At 46.3% G+C, this 25,364-nt stretch overlaps 1 protein-coding gene across 1 annotated transcript; it reads right to left on the reverse strand.

Annotated features, from left to right (window-relative positions):
• Positions 1-11,833: 11,833 nt before the first annotated feature.
• On the reverse strand, positions 11,834-23,518 carry DRD3 (dopamine receptor D3). Its single transcript, XM_009871512.1, has 6 exons — positions 23,235-23,518; positions 16,747-16,859; positions 15,422-15,564; positions 14,124-14,320; positions 12,880-13,225; positions 11,834-12,044 (listed from the first exon to the last, which is right to left on the reverse strand). The coding sequence occupies exons 1-6, from the start codon at positions 23,514-23,516 to the stop codon at positions 11,848-11,850; spliced, it is 1,278 nt and encodes a 425-aa protein (XP_009869814.1). The 5' UTR covers positions 23,517-23,518; the 3' UTR covers positions 11,834-11,847.
• Positions 23,519-25,364: the final 1,846 nt, after the last annotated feature.

Genomic DNA, 25,364 nt, shown 5'->3' on the forward strand with positions numbered 1-25,364 from the left:
GGGACTCTCATTCCATACCCAATGGATGTTACAGGTAATTATTTTTCTAGAAAACCCTAGTGGTGTGGTCGTCACATCATGCAGCAACTTGATGAGAGATCCTGCCGCAGTCTAACACACTGTTCTGTGGCCATTGCCAGCATCTGTGTCCTTGAAAAGAACTGACTGGAAGTGCTGCTGTGTCAGTGGCACCAGGGACAACTGTATGTGTACTTCTCTGTTTGGCCACCTGCAGTGCAGAATGTTCCCTGGGCCAGGAGGAAGCCCTCCACCTCAGCCTGGCTGTGAAAAATCTTGCCTCAGGAGTCCCAGTCTGTGACGTTAGAGCCAGAATGGAGAAAAAGTGTTTCATCCGTGTCCTGTAGAAGAGGTGGGGTTATTTGACTCTACCCTTTCACCTGTACGGACTAAGACTTCTGTGCCAGCATATGAATGATGATGAATGCACCATTCTTCCCAGCTGTCCCAGCAGTGGTCAAATAGCAGGCTACACAAGTGTCGGTGAAATGGAGCTGTGGATCAGGTGTATCACGGGGAAAGGTGTTTAGAGAAGATTCTTGTGGCTCCTTGTTTTACAATATGAATTAGTTATGTCGCTTTCCTCTTTTTTATGCCCCTTACTTTCTATTCCTGGATTTATTCTTTTTACGTAACAAAGCAACAATAAATTTTTTTTTATTATTCATTACACTGGTTCCTCAATGTGTGACAGCAGTGATGTACCAGAGAACATGAGTGCAGTGCTCAAGAAGATGTCTCCTGGAAACTTGACCTAGCAGCCTGTGCTAGGTGACTCATCTAGGAGTAGGATCCTATCACAGAGCAGGGTTCCAAACAGAATGCCTTAATAGACCTGGAAGTGTTAAAGACACCCTCCTGTCCCTTTCCTCATAAGAACTCTACTACCTGCATTAAACTTAAAAGAAAATACTACAGTTAATACCGCTGGCCCTAAAGAAATTAAAGATTAATCTGCAGTTTGCTCTTCTTCAGCATATCTTTAATGTTTTAAGATTTTAATATATCTGTTCCTGGCTGGGTCCTAAAGAAGTGGTGCAAATGCTGCTTTACTGCTGTCTTTAAACAGAGATTATGGGGAGTAATTCAGCTACAGAAACTACATCAAGTACAGGACTAGCATCCTCACTCCCAGAAGTAGCTTATGACTGTTAATTTTGATGCAGCACTGGGAAATGTGAGAGATTGTGTCCTGGATACATGGTGTGAGGTAGGAGGTCTGCCTGTCTCAAAAGGCAGGGGTCTCTAATGAAACAAAACTGTTACATTCTTCTTTCAAGAGTAATTCAGGATACGATGGCAGTGTTGGGACCTTGCAGTGCTTGTTTCTGCAGTGTCTGTATGTAAAATATTGCAGGTATTAGTGCAAGACCGTAGGGGAGGGGACGGTGACTGTTTTAAAACTTCTCATTCATTGACACTTTCATATCCATCAAAATTCCCGAGTCAGCCCAGCACTCAGGCATCAAGAGGTCTGTCAGGGGTGCTCTGTGAAGGCACAGGGGATCACGCATGTTAGCTGTTGTATTGTCTGCATTCTTCTTAAGTTGGTAGCCTTATTGCTATCTTCACTAAGAGGGTGCTGAGACACTGGCACAGGTTGCCCAGAGGAGCTGTGGATGCCCCTCCCTGGCAGTGTCCAAGGCCAGGCTGGATGGGGCTTGGAGCAACCTGGTCTGGTGGGAGGTGTCCCTGCCCATGGCAGGGGGCTTGGAACAAGATGATCTTTAAGGTCCCTTCCAACCCAAACCATTCTATGATTTTTGTACCCTTTGGGACTTAGCTGTGATTAATCTCCCCATCCTGCCCCACCTACATGAATGATTATGATTTCTTCATTTTTCTTTGCCTCCCAGTCCGGGCATCCTGAGAAGCTACATGTAGCTATACTGGGGTCTTAGCGGCCTGCTAAACTAAGTGCCAGTAACGTGCCTTTCTCAATAACCCTTCTGATCTTCTTCCTGGCCTTCCAGTCTCTCCATGCTGCTGTGATCCTCGTCATTCTCCAGTTGTGCCGATCAGGTTTTTCCTGTTAATTCTCTGTTTAGCTTGTACATGTGTGCATGTATGCATCAGAACTGCACAAAGTGAACAATTTTCGATTGGGCAAAATTCGACCAGCTATTCAACTCACTAGCTGACAAAACTGCACTAACCCTGAAACAACCTTAATGTGTTGTGTTTACACAAGTTTCCAGTCTATCTGCCAGTCTTCTTAGTTCATATGGTAAAACTTAAGCAATGTATTTCATATTAATTTAGAAAGTTTTTATTTTATTTCTATGCAGAGATCTAGTTTCTTTCAAAAACACACGAAGAAAAGTAAACTTTGAGAAGTGAATATTTAAATGAATATGAAATGGAAAAATTTCTGTGCTAAACTAACTTTACTTAGCGCAGAAGACTGCAAGAACATCCTTGATTGCCCTCCGTACCCAAATGGCAGAATACAAAAGAGCAGAGCAGGATACAACAGAGATAGTGTGTTACAAGAACATTGGACCCTTCAACAATTTTCCGTTAGCAACTTCTAGTGCAATGTCATCCTTGTTAAAGAAAAATCTTTCATGCTCTTCTATTTCTGATGAAAATAACTGACAGGGCCACATGTTAAATGCGAAGTCCTGTGCCTTTCTGACCGCTTCATCAGTATTCTGCTCAGTAACGTACTCCTTTCAGAGCTATTGTAATATCGACTCTTCAGCAGTTTCAAGGGTGTGCTTTAAAATGTGTTAAGGAGGAAAAATCAAACTGATTTATCACAAAAATGTTTTCTCCTTTCCTTCAGGTGTGTAATTTCTTCTCTGACACATTCAGCCACCCTATCCATCCTCTAAATTGCTCGGACACGGTGTCCACAACAGGTTGTATCAGCCTTGACTGACAGTTTCTAGATCCGCTCTTCTGTTGCTCTGCAGGGTTGCAGAAGCTGCCCAAGACTGGAAGTGTTCTAGCAGGATGTTCAATTTATTTCTATATCTCCCAGGTCCAGAGGGCTTTCAGATAATGGAGTTTTTATGCATAGAAAAACTGGTTCCAGGTGTGTTTCAGAGGTGCTTTTTAAGTGTTGGGTAGCTATTTCTTTTCTTCCTGAGCCCTCTTGATTTTTGATTCATAACCTGAGTTGGCAGGCAAAGGACCCCAATAAAACGTTTAAGCCATCCTCTCAGTAATTTCAGAGAGATTTACTCTGTGATATGGAAGGCGTACAAAAAAATAGATGATGGTGCAGACTAGTTTAATGGTCTTAGTTGCGGTACTCTAGGGTGATCTATGTAATTCATTGGGGTTCTCATAGCTTTTCTGGTAATGCAGCACTCCTTCAGACTCTTAAAGCTGTTCAAGCGCATGTTACCATCTTTCCTTAAGCGCATTCTGTAGACACAATAGGACTTTTCAGACAAAAAAGAGAATGAATTTAAATCCTTTTGAGAGGTTGGATCTAGACTGGCAAAGTTGGTGCTGGCACGGAAGTAGTTAACATCTTCCTGCAGCAATATGTTCTTGTTTCCCTGTTGATGTTCCCAGTGCGCATGGTGGCTATCAGAGCGGGCAGTCTCCTCTCCAGTGGGATACTGGCCTGGAAGGGCAATACCTTCTCTGCCTCTCGGTGAGGTGATGATTAACTGCCTGGCTACTTCTACATCTGTTGTCTGTATGGTTTAATTAGACCGATCAGGTGAAGGTGCAACACAGTGGGTGCTCTGTCATGTTTCTGATGTACCTTCTCCAGCTTCTGGCCTTGCTCGCACCCCACCATCATTTCAAAAACCTCAGAGAAAGCCTGCTCTGTTTGAACATCTTGTGTCTGAGCATCTTGCAGAGCTCTTTGGGAAGCAGGTTTGGCTGAGAACAGGTTATCTGGTTAACCCCGGTGGTTTCAAAGTTCAGTCTGAAAATTTAAGCAGCTATGCAGTGGGGATGGGATCATATGTAAAGAAATGATAACTAGAGGCTTCTGGGTCTGCCAGACAGCTCGGGGTTAGCCAGCTTCCTGCCTCCCTTATCCCTCTGCTACTGTGTAAAGCATTTTCTGGTCAAGAGGATGACCACTGTTGTGGGAAAGGCAATGGCTGTGGTTCATGGCTGTGGCCCTACAGGACAATATGTCTCACCCATCTGTACTTGCAAAGCAGGTTGATTTGCATGTTGGTAGTCAAGATCTAAAAACTATAACCCGTAAATGTCATGGCCCAGCACAGATTTTCACAAAAGAAAAGAGGTCCTTGGACAGAGTTCCTGGACCCATTCCCAGACTGCACGTGTGATACCTTCCTCTCTTGAGCTGACTGCCTTTCTGAGGTATTGGACATGCATTGCAAAGCATGACATGAAGGTGGCTTTGTAGCAATGGTTTGGGCTCGTTGCTCCCTCCTTACATAGGAGAACAGCTGGTTTGCTTTTTGATGAACTAATCAGGGGACGTATTGAAGTCACATAGCAAACATCTTGCAGGAAGTCAGCAAAGGCTACAAATCTGTCCTGAGCTTTTTATACTCCCCTTCCCAGACTGGAATGGAACTGTCTGCAATTGTAATGTTAAATTTAATGCTATGTGCTGAAAAACAGCTGAGGAAACCAACCCTGAGGAAAGCCAGATGCTTTCCTAAGATGAAGCTGAGTGAGATGGGATAGGAGAGAACACAGAGACTGGCAGGCAGCCGAAGTCTTCAGAGAGATGCAGCATCTTCAAGGAAGGGAGCAGAAGATGGAGCATCTGGGAGGAAGGCAAACAGGATGATTAGGATTTGGCAAGGTCAGGAAAGAAAGGAGTGGGAGCTGTGCGGTATGTCCATGTGCAGTACTGCCAACACCGAGCTGCAGAAGACACTGGCATGTGCCTTCTTACATCCCTTGTTTTATGCGTGTCTTCAGGAGGAAGCAGCATTCTGTTGTCCTCAGGAAGCTTAGCAATAGCTCCCATACTTCTACTCAGGAAGGCAAAAGGCTACAGAGTAACGCTGGTGGCCTTCAGACCTCGGGCTGAGAGGGCACTGAGTGCTGAACTAAGGCCTGATACCCAGCTTCCCTGCTCCCTTCAGCCAGTGCCATTGCAAATACTTGTGGGAGTCCCTTGCAGGCCGACAACTGCTGTTGCCTCTTGGCTAAGGCACAGCAAGATGAGCCATCTACCTGCATCACAGCCCTTCTGCCACGGCATAAGGTGGCAGAAATAAGGTCCCATAGTAAGCGTGCTTCTGTCCAGTGAAACGTAGCCTTTATTTATGCTGTTCAATTTGCTATGCTCACAGCTGCAGGGTAAAACCTATTAAAACTGACAAGAGTCCCCAAGGCAGGGAGCCAGAAAGGTCTTCCCCACATTGCCAAACATAACAGCAGCCTGGTGCTTGTCTCACTGAGATGCTTAAATCATTATACTGAAATTAATTTTTAATTATGTTCGTTTTCTTCTTCGGCTCTAGGGGTTTTCTTTTTCTTTGCTTCACATTTCCAGAGACATTCAAGGATGAGATGAGACCAATGTCTGGCAGGAAGAGATTCACTGATGTGTGACCCGATTCGTGAAGGAGGCTCTGGAGAATTCCTCAACTGGGCCTGGGAGAAAGAGCATCCCTGTTAGAGAAAGGTGCGGTTGGCATCAGAGCTGATGGACTCCCGTTCTAGTGCTTGAGCCAGTATGAAACCAAGGAAGGATGGCATGGGTGATGCCAGGAAAGCAGAAAGAGAAATGTCACCTTTCTGTCTTGAATTGAGATTGACTGTTTGGAGAGTAACAGAGCACAGCTGGATCAGTGGTATTTGGGATTGAAAGGCAGGATTGGTCTGGGATATAACTTCTACCTCCTGTTCAGTGTCGTTCAGCAAGATGTATGTAGCAGTTGATGCTGACTTTGAAGAAGTGCTCTTTTGAATTCCTCACACCTTGAGTTGCCTGCAGCCACGTGAGCCTTCCTTTGCTCCTAAGGCAGCATGTCAGGTAGTAAGATACCACCAGGACAAGACAAGTAGGTTAATTCATTATTACCATAGGATAAGGAAAAGTTCACTTCAGTGATTCATTCAGAGGCTAATGCTGATTTGAGGTACTTGCATTGGTCTGAGAAAGAACTGATGTGCTCATTCTTTCTGGCAGATGAGACACCTCACAGCCAGGAGCGTTTGCAGGGTGAAGGCTGCCAAAGCCTGTCATCACTTTGTGAGCAAACCATCACACACTTGGCTGAAACTAATCAGATAGATACCAGCATCCTCTGAGTGTCCGCAATTCTTATTTGTAATTTTCTGAGCATCGCCATATCAGCAGCCTGCAGCCTGTTGATCCTTCTTTGAAATGCTGGCATTGATTAGACGTTCTTCAAAAGCCATCACATCAGTAACAGTGACTGAGACAGGGTTTTAATTTACAATAAGCTTAGGCCAAGCTCCATCTTGTGTAAGGCTGCTCCTTCCAGAGGAGCTGCTATCCTGATTGCGCTGACCCCAGCTGTGGACAGAGGACTGGCTTGGGGAAGCAGCTCCCCAGATCACTCCTATCCCCCTCAGAGAGGGTAAAATAAAGCAGACTTCAGGTGTACTCCTAACCCCAAAGGGCAGCTGCTTATGCTTAGCCCCACAGCGGCATCCAGCTTTGCTCAGTTGAGTAGCTGGCCTGTCCATCCTCTAAGGAGTGTCATAGTTTGAGCCAACGGAACCAATTCTGGTCAGTGATTCTTAACCTTTCATCTCAGTCTCTTCTAAGAGACTGCACATCCTGAAGTTAACAGCATGGTTTTGCATTTTGCATTTTGCATTTTGAATATCTGTCATATTTTCTACCAAGCAGGAGGATCATGGGGGTTAAGCTCCTCTTCCTCAGTGGCTGGTGTCCAAGGAGGACTCTGTCTGATCTTCTGCCTTTGATCCCACTCCTGAGTTCCTGAATCCAGCTCCTGTGCTCATTTTCCCCCTACCGCTGAGCCCGAGACATCCCGGTGCCCCTGCTCTGCAGAATCACTGGGGATTGCTATTGGGGAGGGAGTTGGGTTAGATACCAGTTTTGTATATATATGTATATAGTGGAGGGTTTTAATTATTGTTTTAGTAAAGATGTTTAGTTTTCCAGTCTGTAAGTCTCGCTGCCTCATTCCCTTTCCCTTCCCATTTGGGGAGGGAGAGGGGTTAGAGAGCATCTGTCAGCACTCAGTGGCTGGCCCAGCCTTAACCCTGGGGAGGTGTGTTTTTCTGCAAGACTTTGCTTTGTCCTTGTTGTAGTCTGGTGAATGTGTTTTTTTTAATGTCTGGTTGTAGCTGGGATTGTTAAGACGTGTCCAACAGCTGATGAGAGGTGTGCTAGAGCATGTTAGCTGAGCAGTGTCATCCACAGAGCAGTGGGGCCATGCTGGCAGGTGAAACCCACCTGCTCCATCATTTCCTTGCCCTCCCAGCAGGCAGCTTTCGCTTGAGGAGTATTGTTTTACCTTATGCCCCATGGGCCTTTGTACTTCCTTATTTAAATACTCCTTTGTGACCTGGAGCCAGTAGTGCCTGCTGCTGCCTCCAAGGGGGAAGAATGTGTTGTGGTTCCTTCTCTGTTTACGCTTTACAATGTAAAACTGAACATAAACCCAGTTGATTTTATCTCTGGATGGCTTCGGTTTGGTGCCTGGTACCATTTAAGGTTTTAGTAACCTGGGTAACCTCTGTTTTTTGCTACTAGAACTGAAGTTTAAATTATGGCCCTTGAGAACTGGGCAGCTGTGGGGCACACATGGGGCTCTCGTCTGTGACATGCATCTCCTGTTGCACCCGCACCCAAGTAAGCCACAGAAGAAATTACAAAGACCAGCATACAGCAGCCTAAATAGAAATTTTTGGTGGCCTGTGAAGCAGTGAGCTATGGAGATGCTCTCTGCTTGCTTCTGCCTTCTATGCTTATAGGAGTGAGTGACTGAGAACTGCTCAGAGCAGATTGTCTTGTCTTGCCTTGTTTTCCAGATGATCCATATTCACCTAAAATAGCCTCTACTATCACGGCCACCTCAGCAACCTGAGGAGAGCTTGCAGATTGAGAGGCATGATGGAGAGTAAGTTACTGCCTGGCTGTCCTTTTCAGCCCAGAGTCAAGCTCTTGCCATTTATTTTGAAAAACTTCTTATTTTGAACTACGGATTCACAACTGTTCTGTTCGTGTGTTTTATGCTCTAAAAAAAAGCACCTCAGACTTGCAGTCATCATTAGAGTTCCTCATGTCCCTCCAGAGTGGGATGAGGACTCTGTGACTTAGCCCGAGTCGATGTGTGGTGCTGTGAAAGAGCTACGAGTGTCTGTTAACCTGAGTGAGTATAACCCATGGAGAGCTCACTGAGCAAGCCATGGGGGTACACAAGCCCAGCAGCTCATTCATCTGGGCTCCTGCAGCTCTGCCAGCCAGGCCACTCATCTGCCTGGAGAAATGGTGGATGCATGGGATAAATGGTGTTTTTCAGTCCATTTCTCAGGCGTGCTGTAATTGTGTCTAGACAGGCAGTACTTGGATGGCTGCCTTGTACCTTGCAAGGGGGGAGGCTGCTGTTCCCAGTAGGTTTTGCCAGCTCTCCTTCGTCTCCAAAGGGTTTTAACTTTCCTCAGCTACAGAAGAGATGCTTCCCAGCTATTCTGTCTGCTGGCTCATTTACAAATGGCATCCAGCATAGGGGACCTTAGGAATCCCATTCAGGAGGAGAGTGAAGGTGAGCACAGACGGCAGGACCCCTTGCTGCGCCTGCATGTCTGCCCAGCAGTGCTGGCAGAGCAGGTCTCCTGACACCGGGAGTTATTTGCAGCCTGCAGCAGTCTCCGAGCTCCCTCCTTCTCTCTGCAGGAGCAGAAGTCTCTACATTCTTGAAAGCTTCTTCTAATGTGAATATCAACATGTAAATGAAACCTTGTAAAACATCTGTGGTTCTTCAGAAGAGCACAGAGTCACAGCTTGCCTCTCCTCTTCCAGCCAGTTGTGAAGCCAGGGGAAAAAAAAAAACCAGCAAGGATGAAAAAGTTGCAGAAAATGAAGGTTAGGAGGAAGCATTTCAGTTAAAAAATGAAGAGGTGCAGATTATTCTACTGCAAATTATGAGTGGAGGTTTGTGAAGCACCGATCCTGGGGGGCTCCTTAGCTATCGCTCTGGCTTGCTGGGGAGGTTGAGAGGATGTCAACTCATTGCATGTTTGATTGCTTCTGTTCCTTGCTCTTTCCTGTGAGGCCACCTGTGTTCATATTGACGCAGTAAAGCTGGGCATGGAGCTCAACCAGTGCTTGAGGGAGGGGGAAGAGAGATTGTTTTCTTCTGGTGTTGAGTTTTTGTAATTGTGGATGGGTTTTGTGATGCATATTCTGAGGGTTTTTTGGTGTCTATAGCAGGTTATTGTTCAAGAGGTTGCCATTAATTCTGTAATCTGGTAGTTCAAATCTTAATTGTTACCTAAAGGATCATATCTTTTAGATATGCAATTTTCTTCATCCGTCGTAGCTGTGTGGGTACCAAAATGGTACCAAAATGGCTTGGCTTTCCACCACACCTCTTGTTCCTCCTCTCTGTCCTGAGGGATCACTGCTTGAAGAACAAATTTGGATTCAAGTAAGATCAGACTGAAAATGACACCTGAGAGATGCTAGGGCAGGGCTTGAAATGGACCTAGTCACCCTTTAAAAGATCTTTTTTCCTGTTTCCACCTTTCTGGTAACTGTGTATATAAAGCAATTGAAACTAGTCTCTGGTGATCTGTGTTATGAAGCATCTTAATAAGAATTACTTGAGCAGCAATCAGTCCATGGGTTGATTAACTCGATCAATAGGCCCAATATCCTGTGTGTTGAGTACCTCCTGTGCTGTCCAGCACCTTCGACCAGATGGAATAACGCTGCCTCACACCTGTCTAGTGTAGCTGGGAAACTAATTGACCATATTTTCAGAATTCATCTGCTGGAAGCGCTTTCTGCAGCCGCTGATTTCTTTCTCCGTTGCAAGTAAAATGCAAGTAATAATAAAGGCTTCTTGTGGGTGTCCAGGTGGACGATCAGATTGTAATGGGAAAGTGTTAGGAGGGCTACAAGTGAGAAAAGGCTTGTGAAAGGACTATGTTCACCACAGAAGAACCAAAACCTTGAAATTACATCCATGTTTTATTGGATTAGTGCAGTTACAATGCAGTATGGAAGGCACCTCCCCAGGGAAACAACATATGCTGTTCACAAGCATCTCATCCCCAAACTCAGACAAACCGAAGAAGCAGCTTGAGCTCTGCTATGTGCTCCAGAGGTGGAGGGTTGTGGTTTTGGCTTTATATTAGGAAAGAGAGAAAGCCTTTCCTGGATGGAGGAGCAGTGGCAGGGACAGAGGCAGAGACAGCACACATAGAATTATGCCCAAAAGCTGTCAAATAAGCACAGCTAATAGCACAGATAAGCCTAGTCTTGGGAGTGAGAGCTGGAGCCTCTAATCCTGTACATCAAGGGGGGAAAATTAGAGAAATGTGTTGAGGCTGTCCCAGATCATGTTTGTCTGTCCAAGGAGGAAGAGCACAGAAGTGCCCTGACATGAGACCAGCTTATGGTCTGGCTTGTCAGGTGTTTTCTTCTAGGAACTACTGGAGATGGCTTTGTAAAATACTGCGAGGAAAGGAGACCATGGCAGGGTTGTATTTGGCCAGCTCCTGGATGCTGGGATGTACAGATGTACTGTGTGCTAACGAGTCTGGCAGAGAGGGGAGCCTGGGAGAGTCCTGGGTCTGATCCTACATCCTTTCCTACTGGGAGGGATGTTACTGAAACAGCTATCCCCCAGGTGTGGGCTGTTACAGGAGTTAATGCAGCAGTCAGATGGGACAAAGCCTTAATCTAGCAGTGCTCCTGGCAAAGAGAGGAGCACAGAGATTGGTTCCAAACAGACCACAAAGAAGTTTTGATATAGGGTGTATGCAACTTGCCCCAGCTGAAAAACAAGGTTTGAATCTATTTCAGGCATGACTGGAGCTACCCGAGGCCTTGTTCATATGTTAGTGGCTGGGGGTGTGGTAGTTAAGTAGTGGCCAATCTATTGCTGGTCTTTGGGTTGGGAAGAGGAGGGTGCTTCTCATGTGACCTGACCTACCAGAGGGATAGTAGCCACCTCCCTACCTTGCAAGGAGCAATAAAATACAAGCTGGCAGCACAGAGGAAGGTTGCATTTGCAGCTGGAGCAGTTTTCTCAAGTGCTGAGCCTGATGCAGTTTTATGGGCAAACCCGTTGAGGGAAACAAGGATGTCATCATTTCTCCATGTGTGCTCTGTTTCTAAGTTTCTTTGCCCAATTTTTGCTCTTGGCTCTGGATCAAAGCAATGAGGATCTTTATCAAAGAGGTCATGTTCTGCCCTCTTACTAGGACTGCCATGCATGAGCTGGGTGCCCTCTGCAGGCTCCTGCAGTGAGAGGGCAAATGTGTTCTCAGCACATAGGGAGGGAAGCAGGGAAATGCCATCCAGTTGGGTCCCATCTGCTCCACGGAGCTCTCAGGAGCAGTGTGCCAATCTTCCACTGCAGGCCCTGGGTCTGCCTCTCAGTGCCCAACGCTGAGGGACTCACTGGTTTGCCTTGGTGTCCTCTTCTGCTCCCTCCCCAAAAGTGGGAAGCACTTGTACTCTCATAAGTGTTGAGGTTTGGTTCGGGAAAGCAGCTGTGCAGGCGAGGCATATTCCTGCTCTTCTCTCTGGTGCAGAAGGTGCCTGGCTGTTGGCAATGACCACATCACACCAACCACCAGCACATCACTCCCTATGGCACGTAACGCAGAGGGAGGGAAGGACCCCGTGCCTTGAGCCCAGCCCAGGAGTCTGCTGCAAACCTCAGCCTGTGCAGCCCAGTGCTGTCCCTGCGGTCAGCAGCAGAGGATCTTGAGGAAGGCTTTGCGGAAATCAGTGTTGAAGGTGGTGTAGATGATGGGGTTGAGGGCGCTGTTCACATAGCCAAGCCAGGTGCTGGCACTGTAAAGCCCTGGGGGCACGTGGCAGGACAGGCAGTGGGCGTTGAGGATGTGAATCAGGAAGAAGGGCAGCCAGCAGACTATGAATGCCCCTGCGTTTAGAGAGAGGGAGAGAACAATCCATGACTTTAGAGAAGCAATTGCTTGAAAAGTGGCCTGCACCTCTGCCCCCTCCCTCCATCCTCTCTACTATTTCCATGCATGTGTCTGCATTTAGTAGATAACCAAAGGTGAATTTTATTCCTGATACAAAGGGATTTGGGAAGAACTCAAGTTCTTTGGAACCAGATGGATGGAAAGATGGACCTTCAGACGTGGCCTGGTGGCAGACAAAAGCAAGTGACCATAACTCAGAGGGAAAGACTGCAGCCTTTGCCGCTTTCATCAGTTACAAGAGGGCTACAGTAATTCCCTGCTACTCCTGAGTTAATGAAGGGAAGCAGTGCATCTGGTGACCACAACAGGTGAATTGGGCACCAGTCTCCTGGCTTCCCCATCCAGCTCTATGAGCTGGTTTCTCTGCTATTCCTTGCCTCAGTTTCCCCTTCTGTAATTGGACCTGAGAGCTGCTGCATGTATGGAAACTTAGCATTGTTCCAGCTTTATAAAAATAGTAGAAAAATAAAGGAGAAGGGAAAGCAAAGGTGTTGGTTGTTGCTCCCTCTAGCAGTGCTTGTTGGCCACTGATTCAGAACAAAAGGGTAGTGAAACTCAGCAAATAAAACACTAAAACCCTAATATCATTGGCTTTCAATATACGAGAGCATTACCCTAGATCCCTAAATGTCCCACCACTGTGTCTCCTGAGTTGACGGAGCAGCAACAGCTGAAGTTTGTGTCTGGCTTGCATTTCTTAGATCTCAATACTCTTGCAAGTCCCAAAGCATCACCCCTTGCACCCCACTAGACAGAGTGGCTCTCACTCACCCAAGACAATAGCGAGCATCTGTGTAGCCTTCCTCTCCCGAAGCTGGATCAAGCGGGGCTGCTGGTGGGCTAGCCTCAAAGAGCTGACAGTTTTGCCTTCACTGACCCTCCGTACCTCCAGTCCTGGCTTTGTACTCTTTCTCCTCTCTTCCAGCCTGCTGTGTTGTGTAGTCCCTGATGTCTTGGTGAGGGATGCCTCATGGCAGAAGCTGCAGTACCGCTGCAGGCCAAAGACAGTCAGCAACTTCCTTTTGGTAGACAACTCCTGCCCTGAGCAGTTGAGTGGGAGACAGGGGGGAAAGGTGCCTTGGCATCTGTCTGACAACATCTTTCTCTCCATGTGTTCCTGCAAAAGAGGATGCCACAGAGGAATCTGGAACCATCCAGACGGCTCATTGGGTCAAAGGATGATGAGGAGAGTTGTAGGAGTCATCCTTAGCCCCACTTGTGGCTTAAGCTAGCACCATATCCTCTGGATTGATCTTGGCTTATCAGAGGGGTGAACCAGCACTGGACAACTCTATGCCTCCATCACATCAAGGAGAAGCATGACATCCAGAAGACCTGCTCTGCCCACATTTCACTTGTATTTTTATGGCCTTGTTCCCCTCAACATACCTACACTTTTTTAATGTAGCATCGCTGTGAGAAAATGGGCAAAACAAATATGCATGACCAGATGATCCCTTTCAAATCATCGTGCTGGTTCCCATGGTTGCAGATACTTCATCTAGAAAGGTCAACAGAACACATGCTTCATGCACCATAAGCATTTTGACCTATTAAGTCTGTTAGATGAAGAGGGGGTTGTGTTTTTGTCTTTTTGGTGTATTTTTTTTAATAATCTATGTTAAAGGCTGTGAAACCCTGAGAATGAAGCTTCCTAGAACAAAAATTAATAAAAGAAGACATTCAAATCAATAAATGAAGAAATTAGCCAGCCTTATGCACAGCTGAGAAAACCCTTCTCTGAAGAAATATTGAAGTAGGCTGTGCTCTTTTCTAGTTTCCTGGTTCTAGGGGGCACAGACACACGGGGAGTATCCTCTTTCTAGAGTGCCAAAAAGGATTTAACTGGAGCTTCTGCATATCAAATATTATGGCATATGAGTGAGGGATGGGATGAAAACATGCCATTGTCCCTTCTTTATGCTTTCCATTCTGTGCTTTGACCCTTTGTGGAGAAGAGATGATGCATGCTCTGTCCTTTTTGACAGCTCCAACAGCGTTCATGTGGATCTTACTTTGTGTGCGTAACACGGTTTGGTGCTGGTGCTGTGGCTGCCCTGCCGGGTGAGGGTTCGCTTCTTTTGCCTTTGTCTTAGCACGAGGTAAATCCGGACATAGAGCAGCAGGGTCACCATGAAGGGGAGGTAGAAGGACACCAAAGAGGAGTAGATGATGAAACTAGGATTGGATATGGAACAGACACTGGGATCCGCTGGGGAGGAGAAGAGAGAGAGAGAGAGGAGCGGCTGAGCTGCTTTGGTTTAGTACAGGAAGGCTGTGGTGCATTGGCAAATCAAGTCGAAAGGTGGCCAGGGGACAAAAGCAGTCTAAAGGAGTGCAAGCATCTCCTGCCTCTGTTGCAGCAAATAATACTGTGGTCTTCCCACTCACCTAACTGATGCTTAAAATGGACTCTACCTAGAGCCATCTAGCATGACCCAGCACGCACCTGCCTGCATTTCTGGCCAACAGCTCTGCCCTCTTCTCTCATGTCTATTCCCATCCTTTGTCAGAGGAGCCTTTCTCCTTTCGTCTAGGTGCAGAGATGTGCCTTCACGCCCATCTGTCTGGACCAGGCAGGGGGGACCAGCAGCACTTCCCACCCCCTCTCCCTTTCTCACTTCAAGCACTGCATAGAGGATGGATGGGAGCAGAGGACTTCTGCCTGTGGCTTGATGAGGAGCAAGGCTCCCTCGGCCCTGCCTTTAGGGAGAATGGACTGCCCTAGGTGAGAGGAAGAAGAAAGACCAACCTGCTTCCAAGGAGAAGGCTAAATTGTTTGCTTTCCTCAAGGGATTAGGTGGGGAAGCAGACAGCCAGTTGGATGGGAAGGAGGTTTCTCACAAGCAGTGCCAATATGCAGTCCTTGCTGTTTAGAATTGTGTCCTGTATCAGATTTAAAACTGCCTGTCTGGACCTGTTGATATTGGCAAATTGCAGTAATCTGATGTATATGTGTGTGTGTTAGATGTGCTGCACGTCTGGAGATTTGCTCTTTGTGCACAGAGTGATTGTTTGGGGGCGATGTGTAGATGTGGACACTTTGATGGGCATTGATTTGGCAGTAAAGCAGGCAGGTCTGTCCTCTGAGCAATAGTCAGTGTCTGCCTGAGCAAATTATGAGTTTACAGACAAGAACACATCTGCTCTCCAGCACTAAAGATTTTTTTACCCTTCATAGTGTGCTTTTCAGTTCCCTAAAATTTCCTGTAACTTGGGAAGTCTGCAGACCCACCTTAAATGACCTGGCCACGCACAGGACAGCTCCATTTCCAACCCCTCCCTGTGTGCTATTGTTTGGGATGTCACCTACCTGTAGTATTGAAGCCAAAGAGGAGAGGGCATGACACTGCAAATGCCAGCATCCAGACTATCACGATCATGAGAGAGACCCTCCTGCAGGAGCTCTGCCCAGTGCTGTACTGATATTGAACTGGTTTCACCACTGCAGTGTATCTGCAGACCAAACCAGCGCCAGAAAGGAGAGGTAAGAATGGAGGGAGAAAAAGGATTGGTTTTAAGAGGAGAAATGAAAGCCATGTAGGGAACATGATGATGAATGTGGTGAAGAAACAGAAGAGGAGAACACAGATGATCAGACGATGGGATTAACAATTTGTAGAAATAGAAGGCAGGACATTGGAGGGAGGAACAGGGGAAATCAGAGTTAGTTGGCAGCACTGCAGATAAGCATTGTGAAGCTGCAAGGATTGGGATACCAGACAGATCTAGAAACCCCAGATGACACTCTTCCCTTAAGCGCCTAAGGTTATATGCGCACTGCTGAGAAAGAGCAGTCTCTAGAGCAACCACAGCCTGCTATATGCCTCAGCTGCCTGCTCTGGTGATGACCTTGTTGACAGCCAGAGAATTGCCCAGGGGCTGGTGTCCAGGCTCTTCAGCTACCTGGGCACCCCTGGGAATGCAGCTCTTCAAGGCTGAGATTTGGAAGGCTCTGGAGTCTCATCTTTAGGACAGACCTAGGGCTCTTCCTTGCAGACAGAGCCAAACTGAAACTGGGATAAAGATTCCCATGGAGGAACACTGGACAGACCCAGCGTCCAGAGCTGCTTTGTACGATTACCCTTGAACCACGTATTGCAAAGGTACAGCATGCAGCAGGTTTATTTCCTTCCCCACTCTTCAGTCCTAACAGCACCACACGTGCCAAGGTCTTGGCTCCCAACCCTCAGTGTTGCTTAAAATAGCCTCAGTTTTAAGATGCAGAAAAACAGGGCAAGGCTGAAGATTACACCGCAATAATCTTCACTCCTCCCTATGTATATGGCAGGATTTGGTTTATTAAATCTTTGTGAGTGAGGTCTCCAGAAGGAGAAAACTTCTTTGAGACTCAAGGGGAATTAGATGACCGGTTCTGGCTCCTGCTTTCAAAAAGGCTGTGGCTGACTAGTGATATTTTATTGCTTATACCTCTCTGCCCTTAAGTGTGGACATCTGGCACATGGTTGGCAGAGCCATATTAACAGCAGTAGTGGCAGTGATAGACTTGCAGAGAGGTTTATGTTCCTGAAGACACCAATGCTGCCTGTGCAAAACCCCCTTCCTTGTCCCTGCCACCCTGGAGTACAGGACCAATCCCATCTCCAGACTATCCCCCTGGATGCTGTTGGCTCTCACCTGTCAATGCTGATAGCACAGAGGTTTAAAATGCTGGCTGTGCACATCATTACATCCATGGTGACGAAGATATCGCAACAGACACGGCTGAAAGTCCAGACTCCTCCAGTCACCTGCAGCAGCAACCACAAAACTGTCAGCCTTGTTCCACACGGAGTCCTGATCAGCTACGTGTAAGGAGGTGCTCTCCTCCAAGTATCTCAACAGCTAGATGAGTCCATGTCCATTGTAATGTGCAGAGGGAAACTGAGGCACCCTTGCTGTGTGCAAGGTAAAACAGTGGTAGGTCATAGAGAAGGAGTGGCACCATGATTTCAATCCTTTAGTTACTCTTACAGAGGCAGCTATTCCTTCCCTTAAGGCCTAGTATGATAAATTGATTTAAATTTGATATCACTGTATGTATCCTTTGATTAAGGATTATCTGAGAAAATCTGAGGGCTGAAAATGTTTCTCAGCTTAGCTGCTGGAGTTCTCTTGCAGGCAGTGAGCTGGAAAAGTGCTGCAAATTTTATGCATTTATGTATGAAACAGACCTGAGACCCGAGGCTTCTCTAAAATCTTACTTGGATTCTTATCTCAGTTGCAGATTTTGATTGTTAGATCAGAGTGAGAACTCACAAGCTATTCGGATAAAGAGTTTTGGTTTGCTACCATGTTGAGCTTTTGTTCTGGTTGTTTTGAATTTTTAATCTGAAGTGTGCAATCGTGAAAGCTTAGCTGTGGCCAATCCTTGTGATGGAGAAATGCATTTTTTTTTCACCTGAAAAAATAAGCTCCAAGCACTGTGTGGCATTGCTCTTCTCGGGCCTGGGATGATAGCCTGATTCTGAGAGAGGTGGTCTGCCTCAGCACTGACTTCTTGTGAGAGACGAACATCGAGGCAGCCTGTCATCCAACAGATAAGCCAGTTGGACAAGTACAGCAAACAAATCTAATGCTGCACTGGTTGGAGAAGGGGGAAAAGAGAGAAAGAAGGAGAAAAGTCCTTGCTTGGAAAGAGCCTGGATTTTATCCTTCAACCCCATAGATTCTGCTGCTTCAGCTGGATCCTGGGAATCTATCAGGAACTGGCACTAGTTCCTGATCTTTCTGCTTCCGTTTAGACCGCATCTGGAGTACTGCATCTAGATTACTACATCTGGTTCTGGGGCTTCAGTACAGGAAAAACATTGAGAAACCAGAGTGAGTCTGACAGAGGACACCAAGACAATCCCTATGGCTGGAGCACTTGGCCTGTAAGCAGCAGCTCAGGGAACAGGGCGTGCTCAGCCTAGAGAAGAGCTGGCTTTGGGGGGTGGTCAGGGGGGCTAACAGCAGTCCCCGAGTGCCTAGTGGGAGTTTATTAAGAAAGTTTGAGCCAGGTTCCTAAGAAGATGGAGCCAGATTTTTCACAGCAGTGCATGGTGGGAGGACCAGAGGCAACAGCCTTAAGTGGAAAGAGGAGAGGTACAAACTGGTTATGAAGGCAAACTTTCTGACAGTGAGGCAGTGGAGCAGAGAAGTTTTCAAGACCCACTCAGAAACACCCATCCCAGATAAGGCTAGAGAGTGTATCACAATTAAGCTTGGCTTCTAAGGCAGTGGGTCCACCCCACAGCAAGTGTCAACGGCTAGGAAGGACATGGCTTCCTGCAGAGACCCCTTTGTATGAACACAAAATTCACTCTGCAGGAGTTGTTTAAAAAAAAAAAAAATCCTTAGAAATTTAAATGGTTTTGATTGTGCCAGAATTCCCACACGTGGGCACAGAAAACTTGCTGAGGTGACCTGTGTCTTTAGGGTGTTCTCTGCGGGACCCTGCTGCTGCTGCGTGTCAGAAGTCAGGTACTGAACGAGGCAGTCTGCCATCTGACCCTCTGACCCTGAATGAGTGCACCGGAGACAAATGGGAATTGGCTCACAAAATGCAGTAGGGAACCGTGCTTTCATCTTCAGTTCTCTGATACTTGTCAGGCTCCTTTGTTTTCTTCTAAAAAAAAACAAGCAAAGGGAAAAAAAAACCCAAACAACAACCAAAACACCACCAAACCAAACCTGTAGAGCTTTTCTGCATGATTAGGTGGGCTACAAGACGTGCAAGCTAAAGGTTGTCCCTCTGAAATTAGGGGCCTTAACAGGCAGGTTTAGTTTTCAGGGAAACCTCACACCATTTTTTATTTAGAAGCAGATTTTGAGATCTGCTTGATCACCTCAGAATATTAAAAGAAGTTAAAAATGCTGCAAGCCTTTGCAGTGAGACCCAGTAAGTGGTGTTTCTGTAGTCTGAGGCAGAATGCAGTGCAGTGTCTGTGTGATCTGTGGAGTCTAAAGAATATTTCACCAGAAGCTGGTGCCAGGTGTTCACATAAAAGCCAGCTGCCACTAGCCCAGCAGATGTACAAGCACTTAACTGAGGGAATTTCCAAGGTCCTGAACACATTCAAACTCTAAAGGCCAAGAATGTGAACCATTAAAACTGAAGAAGGTGGGGGTGGGAATGGCTCTGAAGTGAATCCTCTCAGGATGATGCATTCAGATCACACCACCTGCATACTAACCTGTAGCTTGTTTTAAGAGGATGCTTGACAGATCAAAACATTTGGGCTTAAAACCCATCCTCGCTTCTACCAGCCACAACTTCTAAAACGGGGAGTAGCTATGCTGAAGTTGGTGAAGTAGTTAATATTTACCTGTGGGGTACACGAACCCAGAATTTAAAAATTAAGAAGACTCTTTTTATTATAGGCCTTGGTCATAATTTTAAAAATTCTATCTCTGCTCTTCCTTTTATTGCTCTGTTCTGCTTATCTGTGATACATCAGCTAGAACTTGCTAGTGTGCATTTCTGGTTTTCATGTGCTGGCAGGGTACCTGTTCTTTATCCCTCTGGTGCCTTTTGTCCAGAAATCTCAAAGCACATCACACGTATTAATTGAATATATCCTCACAACTGCCTGGGTGAGGTGGATGGTCAAATATTATTCTCTTACAGCTGATGAGAGCAAACCACAGAGAGATGAGCTGATACAATCTCTCATTACCCCTCAGTGCATGTGCGGCAGGAGTGGGAATAGGGTCCAGAATGAAATCCCGTCTCTGTCAAAGAAATGTTAAAGCTCCCTATGGACTATTCAGGTCAGACTCTCACCTCATCTTTCTTGATGATCAGTCTGCTTTATCCACAAAAATCACAATATTATTATTTTTAACTTTCCAACCCTATAGGAAGTCTTCCAGTTGAAAAAAAAAAAGAATAAAAAAAATCATTGTGCATTTGCAAACTTTTGCAAATACATCACTCTCCTGAATCCTTAAAAACAAACAAAAGAACCTCTGTAAATCAGATATATTTGATGAGGAGGTATTGAGGAGTACATAGATGGGAACATATGAACACAAAGTTGCCTCAGGTGATGACAGGCATGTAAGTAGCAGTGCATCCTAAGCACGCTCCTTGAAGCGTTTTGTGGTAAGAGAGTGTTCTTCTTGGGGGTCACAGGTGGTCAGGCCTGCTGGCAAGTGACAAACTGCTGAGCTGCAGTAACTCAGTTCTCTGTCCATCCTTTGATGGTAGTCTGGTGAGCTCCTTGAGCTCAAAGAGCAGTTGTAGGTCTTGCTGCTCCGGTGAGAGCCACAGAAGAGGAGACAGCAATACTCTCATATGCTTTAAACAGAGCTGCAGACTGGATCTCAGTAACAATCACCTTCTGAAGCTTTTTGCCCTTTGGAGGTAGAACTGGATGCTGTGAGAAGAGTGAGAAGGATGCTCCAGGCCATGCTGCTACATATCCTCCTCAATCTATACAATGACTATAAGTCATGGTATAATAATACTGGTATAATAGACCTAACCATTGACCCCAGAAGATTTCACTATTTTTGCACCAGAAACTTCAGTAGATGGAGATGAGGATTTTGATGTTATAAAATGTTCCTGTTGTTGCTCTGTCACAGTCTTCCCAAAAGACTTGAAATAAAGAAACAGTTCTGGTCTGCATGATTGATAAAATGACAAATTTAATGGAGAAGTTCCAGGCCACAGACGGCTCTAAAAATTGAGTGTAAAGCACAAAGTTCAGAAGTGACATTTAACTCTGAGGTTTTCATCCACCTTTAGCTTCTCCATAAATTAAGGCAAGGTCTCACATGTCTGGTTTGGCAAACGCTCAGTAGATGAATAGGTATTGTTTTGGGGACTGTATGATTTCTTGGTAGTTTATAGGCCCATAGTGTACTGAAGCATGATGCCATTTCTGCTTCATTGGTAGCATTGCTAAATCATAAACAGCAGCAAATATCTAAATGAATTTGGGACTTTGTGGACTGTTCTTTAAATCCTAGTCTTGCTGGAGTCCTACAGCCTAGTTCTCCGGGAGATAATCCGTAATGCTGGGAGTGGTAGTTTGGGATGTCTCTGGGTTTTCCTCCCTGTTGTTTGGGTGACTCTTGGATCAGCTGCTTTGGTTATCCGAGCTCCACAGATGGAAATGAATCTTGAATGGGTCTACAAACACAACTGGGGAATGGACCTACAGTCATGCTCACAAATCGTGACCACAGTACTGCATGGGGGCAGAGGCTGCTTCACAGACGTGCCTCAGTCCCACAGCGAGAGTGAGTGCCAAATCTTTTCTAATGCAAAGCGTGTTGTGATTTTATTAAAGATTGGAATACGCTTGAGGTGATAGACCTTTCCAGTCTGAAATAAAATTGGACTTCTAATAATATTTTTCAGTTGTAATGAAATTGCAGACTATAATTCTGTCTTGCTGGGATGACTTCCCCCCACACACACTTATTCCTTGCTTTTTAATCAGTCGATGTAACACAACCAAGCTGTACGCATCCCGCGGGCCACTTCCAGGACCGCTCCACACAGATTAGTCTAAATGTTGCTATTGACTTTGTCAGGAACATGACCACACATGCAGTATCATCATGCTCTCTTTGTTCTTTCAATCCACAGCAATGTTATGCATAAATAATTAACGGTCAGTGCCCTTATTAATAATGCTTATGCACAGAGCAAACCCTTAATTTCTCTTAATTGTAGCCTTTCTGAGACTGCAGTGGGCATGGGGGGGAAAGAGGCTTGGATTAACTCAAGGGAAAAGCCTAGGCTGGGTGCCAAAGCTCAGAGCTGTGTGAACTATCCAACAAATTCCGCTGGCAGAGGAGGGCTGTAGAGCCACTGACAGTCCCCAGCTACTTGGTCAAATCTCCTATACCTGCATAGCAGGTTTGGCATTTGCTAGTGATATCCTATTTTGTCCTACTTTCTGTTCCTGCACTGCACAGTCCAATGCACAAGTCAAAATCCCTCCCTGCTTCTGCTTTGCTTTGCAGGAGAGAGGTCCCCCAAAGGTGGGCAGCTGCAAGCAGACTATTTCCTCTGGTCTTCGGCCTGATCCTGGGTTGCCCCTTACAGAAAAAGCATGAGGCTTCAGCAAGATCATGGCTTGGAAGCTTATTCTGTCTCTGTTAGCACGAGGGTACTAGGGCTCAGCTGAAAGCTTGTGGCTTATAAATATTCACAGTATTTTTTCTAGACCTACCAACTATTGTGAGTTAGTATAAAAACGCTGAAGAAAACAGATAAAAATGTCAGCTGTAGCATCATGTATTTACCTGAGTCAAAATATTTGCCCCAGGAGCAGCTTCAGTAATTCAGGATTTTGCTCTAGTGTGGGGGGATTTGGTTTCCATCTTTGCTGCCCTACATGTGACCGGGTTGTCCACACTGTGCACGGTCAAGCCAGTATATTTTTACACTGTCCAGTGCGCAAAGATGAGGGAAATTGAGAATAAGATCCCAAAGCCTTCCTGAGTCCTTTGAGGCTATTGTGAAAATGCTCACACGACTCAGCTTTTGAAGTATGTTCTTTGGCTTCATCTCTTTTGTCAGCCAGTTTGGGAATGTTACTTGGACCTGACCTAACACCATGGACATTAAGGCTCTTAAACTCCACAGGAGATGAGGATTTGTTTGCCCTTGTTTGTCTTCTGGCCAGTAGGAGTAGGGATTGATCTGGGCTCTGAGATGAATTCCTGCAAGTTATTTCCACCCTATTGCCTTCCCTACCACTCCTGAATCATCATGGTACTCACTGGCAACCCTTCTGGCTGGTGGAGTCAGCTTCAGGGATGCTCATTTGAAAGTGATATTAGCACATCAGAACCCAGCATCTTCATCACTGGCTGTAGCCCAGCTGCCCATTCAAGCTCAAAGAGGCTGTGCTCTGCCACGAAGAGCAAGGTTCAGGGTATCTGCTGACAGATGGGACTGTGGTGCATCTGTTCAGCATGTGTCCAGCCTACGAGGGCCACCTGTGTGACACTGTAGGCTGCCACCCACCCCACAAGTGCCCCAGAGCTAGCTATGGGCTTAAAATGTGAATGGACTTAATCTACACTAGAGTTGGCTTGTCCTGAGAGCGTGCACTACTGGTGCTGGTGAACCCGTACTGTGGTTAAATTCTGCTAATCCTTCCTAAAAATGTACTTACCTCCAGGTACACCCCCCATGGCATAACCAAAGTAGCCACCAGCAAGTCTGCCACCGCCAGGCTCACCACAAGGTAGTTTGTTGTAGTCTGCAAGGTGCGTTCCCTCAGCACGGCTAAACAGACTAGCACGTTCCCGAAGATGATGGCCAAAATCAGGATACAGTAGCAGAGGGCATAGTAGGCATGCGAGTGTGGTAAGCCAGGCTCTGTGGTGTTGTCTGCCCCACAGGGAAGGAGGTTGGTGGTGTTAGCATGGCTGCTGGTTCTTGTGAAGACGGCCATGGGGACACCGCTGCAAAGAGAGAGAAAAAGAAGACTGAAAATCAGAGCTCTAGAGTCATCGTGGAAAGCAGTACTTTCAGTGGACAGTGTATGATTTTCATACTTCCTTCATGAAAGCTACTTCGAGCTGATTATAGAGGTCTTTTTTTCTGCTCTGTATATAGGCAGAGCTCTGCTTGAAGTCTTGCTTGGCCTGTTTCATTTTTCATTGAATCTAGGCCAAGAGAGGAATGCAAGATTTTACCTTCCGCATGCATCTGAAAGGTGCATCTTAACAACCAACGCAACATTTCAAGTGGCAACGCTTATAAGATGCACCAAAGTCACACCACAGTACCTGTCAGCCAGGCAAGAGCGCAGACTGAAAGGCAACAATCTGTAGCGCTGAAGAAGACCCAATGCAGTTACCGAAAACAGGGCTTGACCACAAGCTTGGACCTAGAATATTTTCTTCTGGGAAGAACCCTCTCCCTTCCCTCATCAAAAAAATGTCTTGAAGAACTTCAGATGCTCAAGCCTGGCAGCGAGACCACACCTGCGATGCTCAAATAGCCTCTTGAACCCCGGCTGCCTGGCAGTAACCACCTCCTACTGAATTAATCTCTTCCTGCAAAGTGTTTCAGTCCCAGGCCTTCTGTTCAAATAACGCTGGGCTTCAGCCCTGCCTGCCTTGCCAAAGCTTGAGTGTCAGCGCTGCCCCCATTCCACCCATGCCGTGCTCTGTGTTTTCCATGCCCGGACAGAAGATGCACTTCCTGTGCTGAAGAGCAAATCAACTTGTCATTGGGGGTGAAATAATGGAAGGATGCTTGAGGGGTACTCTGCATTTCTTTTTCTTACAATGGAGCCATGATTGTGCTCAGGAACTTATCCTTTCTTGATTTTAGAAGGAGGATGATTTTTCCCAGGAATATGAAGGCTGCTGTCTCAAGGTTGTTCTGTGACATTTAACCGCTTGTACCCAATTTTTTTTTTTTTGGCTAGTGCTCCCATCTCTGAACTCATCATCAGTATGACAGGTATGAAAGGCAAGGACGAAATATTGCAATGCCAATGGTATAAATATTACTCTTTGTTCCACCTCACCCCTTGAACAGCAGCATCTGTGATGCACACGCTCCTGGAAAAGTAGCTGTGCAATAGGTATAAATTTCTCCAGCTCCTTGGCATATATCCATCCTTAAAACTTGTGTCACTTGTCCCTGCTGCTTTGTAGTTGGGAGAGGACAAGGGCTGGATGAGATAGAAACTGAATGTCCCTCTGTCCCATGAACACAGATCCCTCAGCACAGGTGTGAAACAATCTCTTATGGCATGTGTTTTGCCTGAAAGCAGCTGTGCTTGTCTCTTGTTCTCTGTCTTGCTTCTGCCTGCCCTGGGCAAAGAGGTTAAGCCTTCCCCTGCATCTGAAGGATTTCCCATCGCGTGAGCGCTGCTGTGGAGTCTGGGACTGTTTGTTCATACAACAGGTCAGCTGCAACCACCCAAAGACAGGATTCATTTTGCAGTGTCCCTTGCACTGACACAGCTCCTGCTCTGGGAAATCTGTATTGTCTGGTGCAATGAAAGGCTAGTTCTGTAACGCTGGAAAAAATACCATATGTTAAGCAGCTGCCTAGCTGATAAGCAAAGCCAGAGGATGGGCAAAACAGCATGAACAACATAACCAGAAGAAGGCTTAAGATACCTCATTACACAGTTTGCCTGCGGGTTTCCTGCCCTGTCTCCTGCCACTTACATGCTAAAGCACTGTTTTCCACTCCTGCATGGGGGTAAATCTTCCATATCAGGATCCCTCCCAGCTCCCCAGCCCTGCCAGAACCCCCAGCCCGGGACTGCCCCCCACCC

Source organism: Apaloderma vittatum, unplaced genomic scaffold, assembly GCF_000703405.1.
Source record: "Apaloderma vittatum isolate BGI_N311 unplaced genomic scaffold, ASM70340v1 scaffold29086, whole genome shotgun sequence".
NCBI classification, from domain to species: Eukaryota; Metazoa; Chordata; class Aves; order Trogoniformes; family Trogonidae; genus Apaloderma; species Apaloderma vittatum.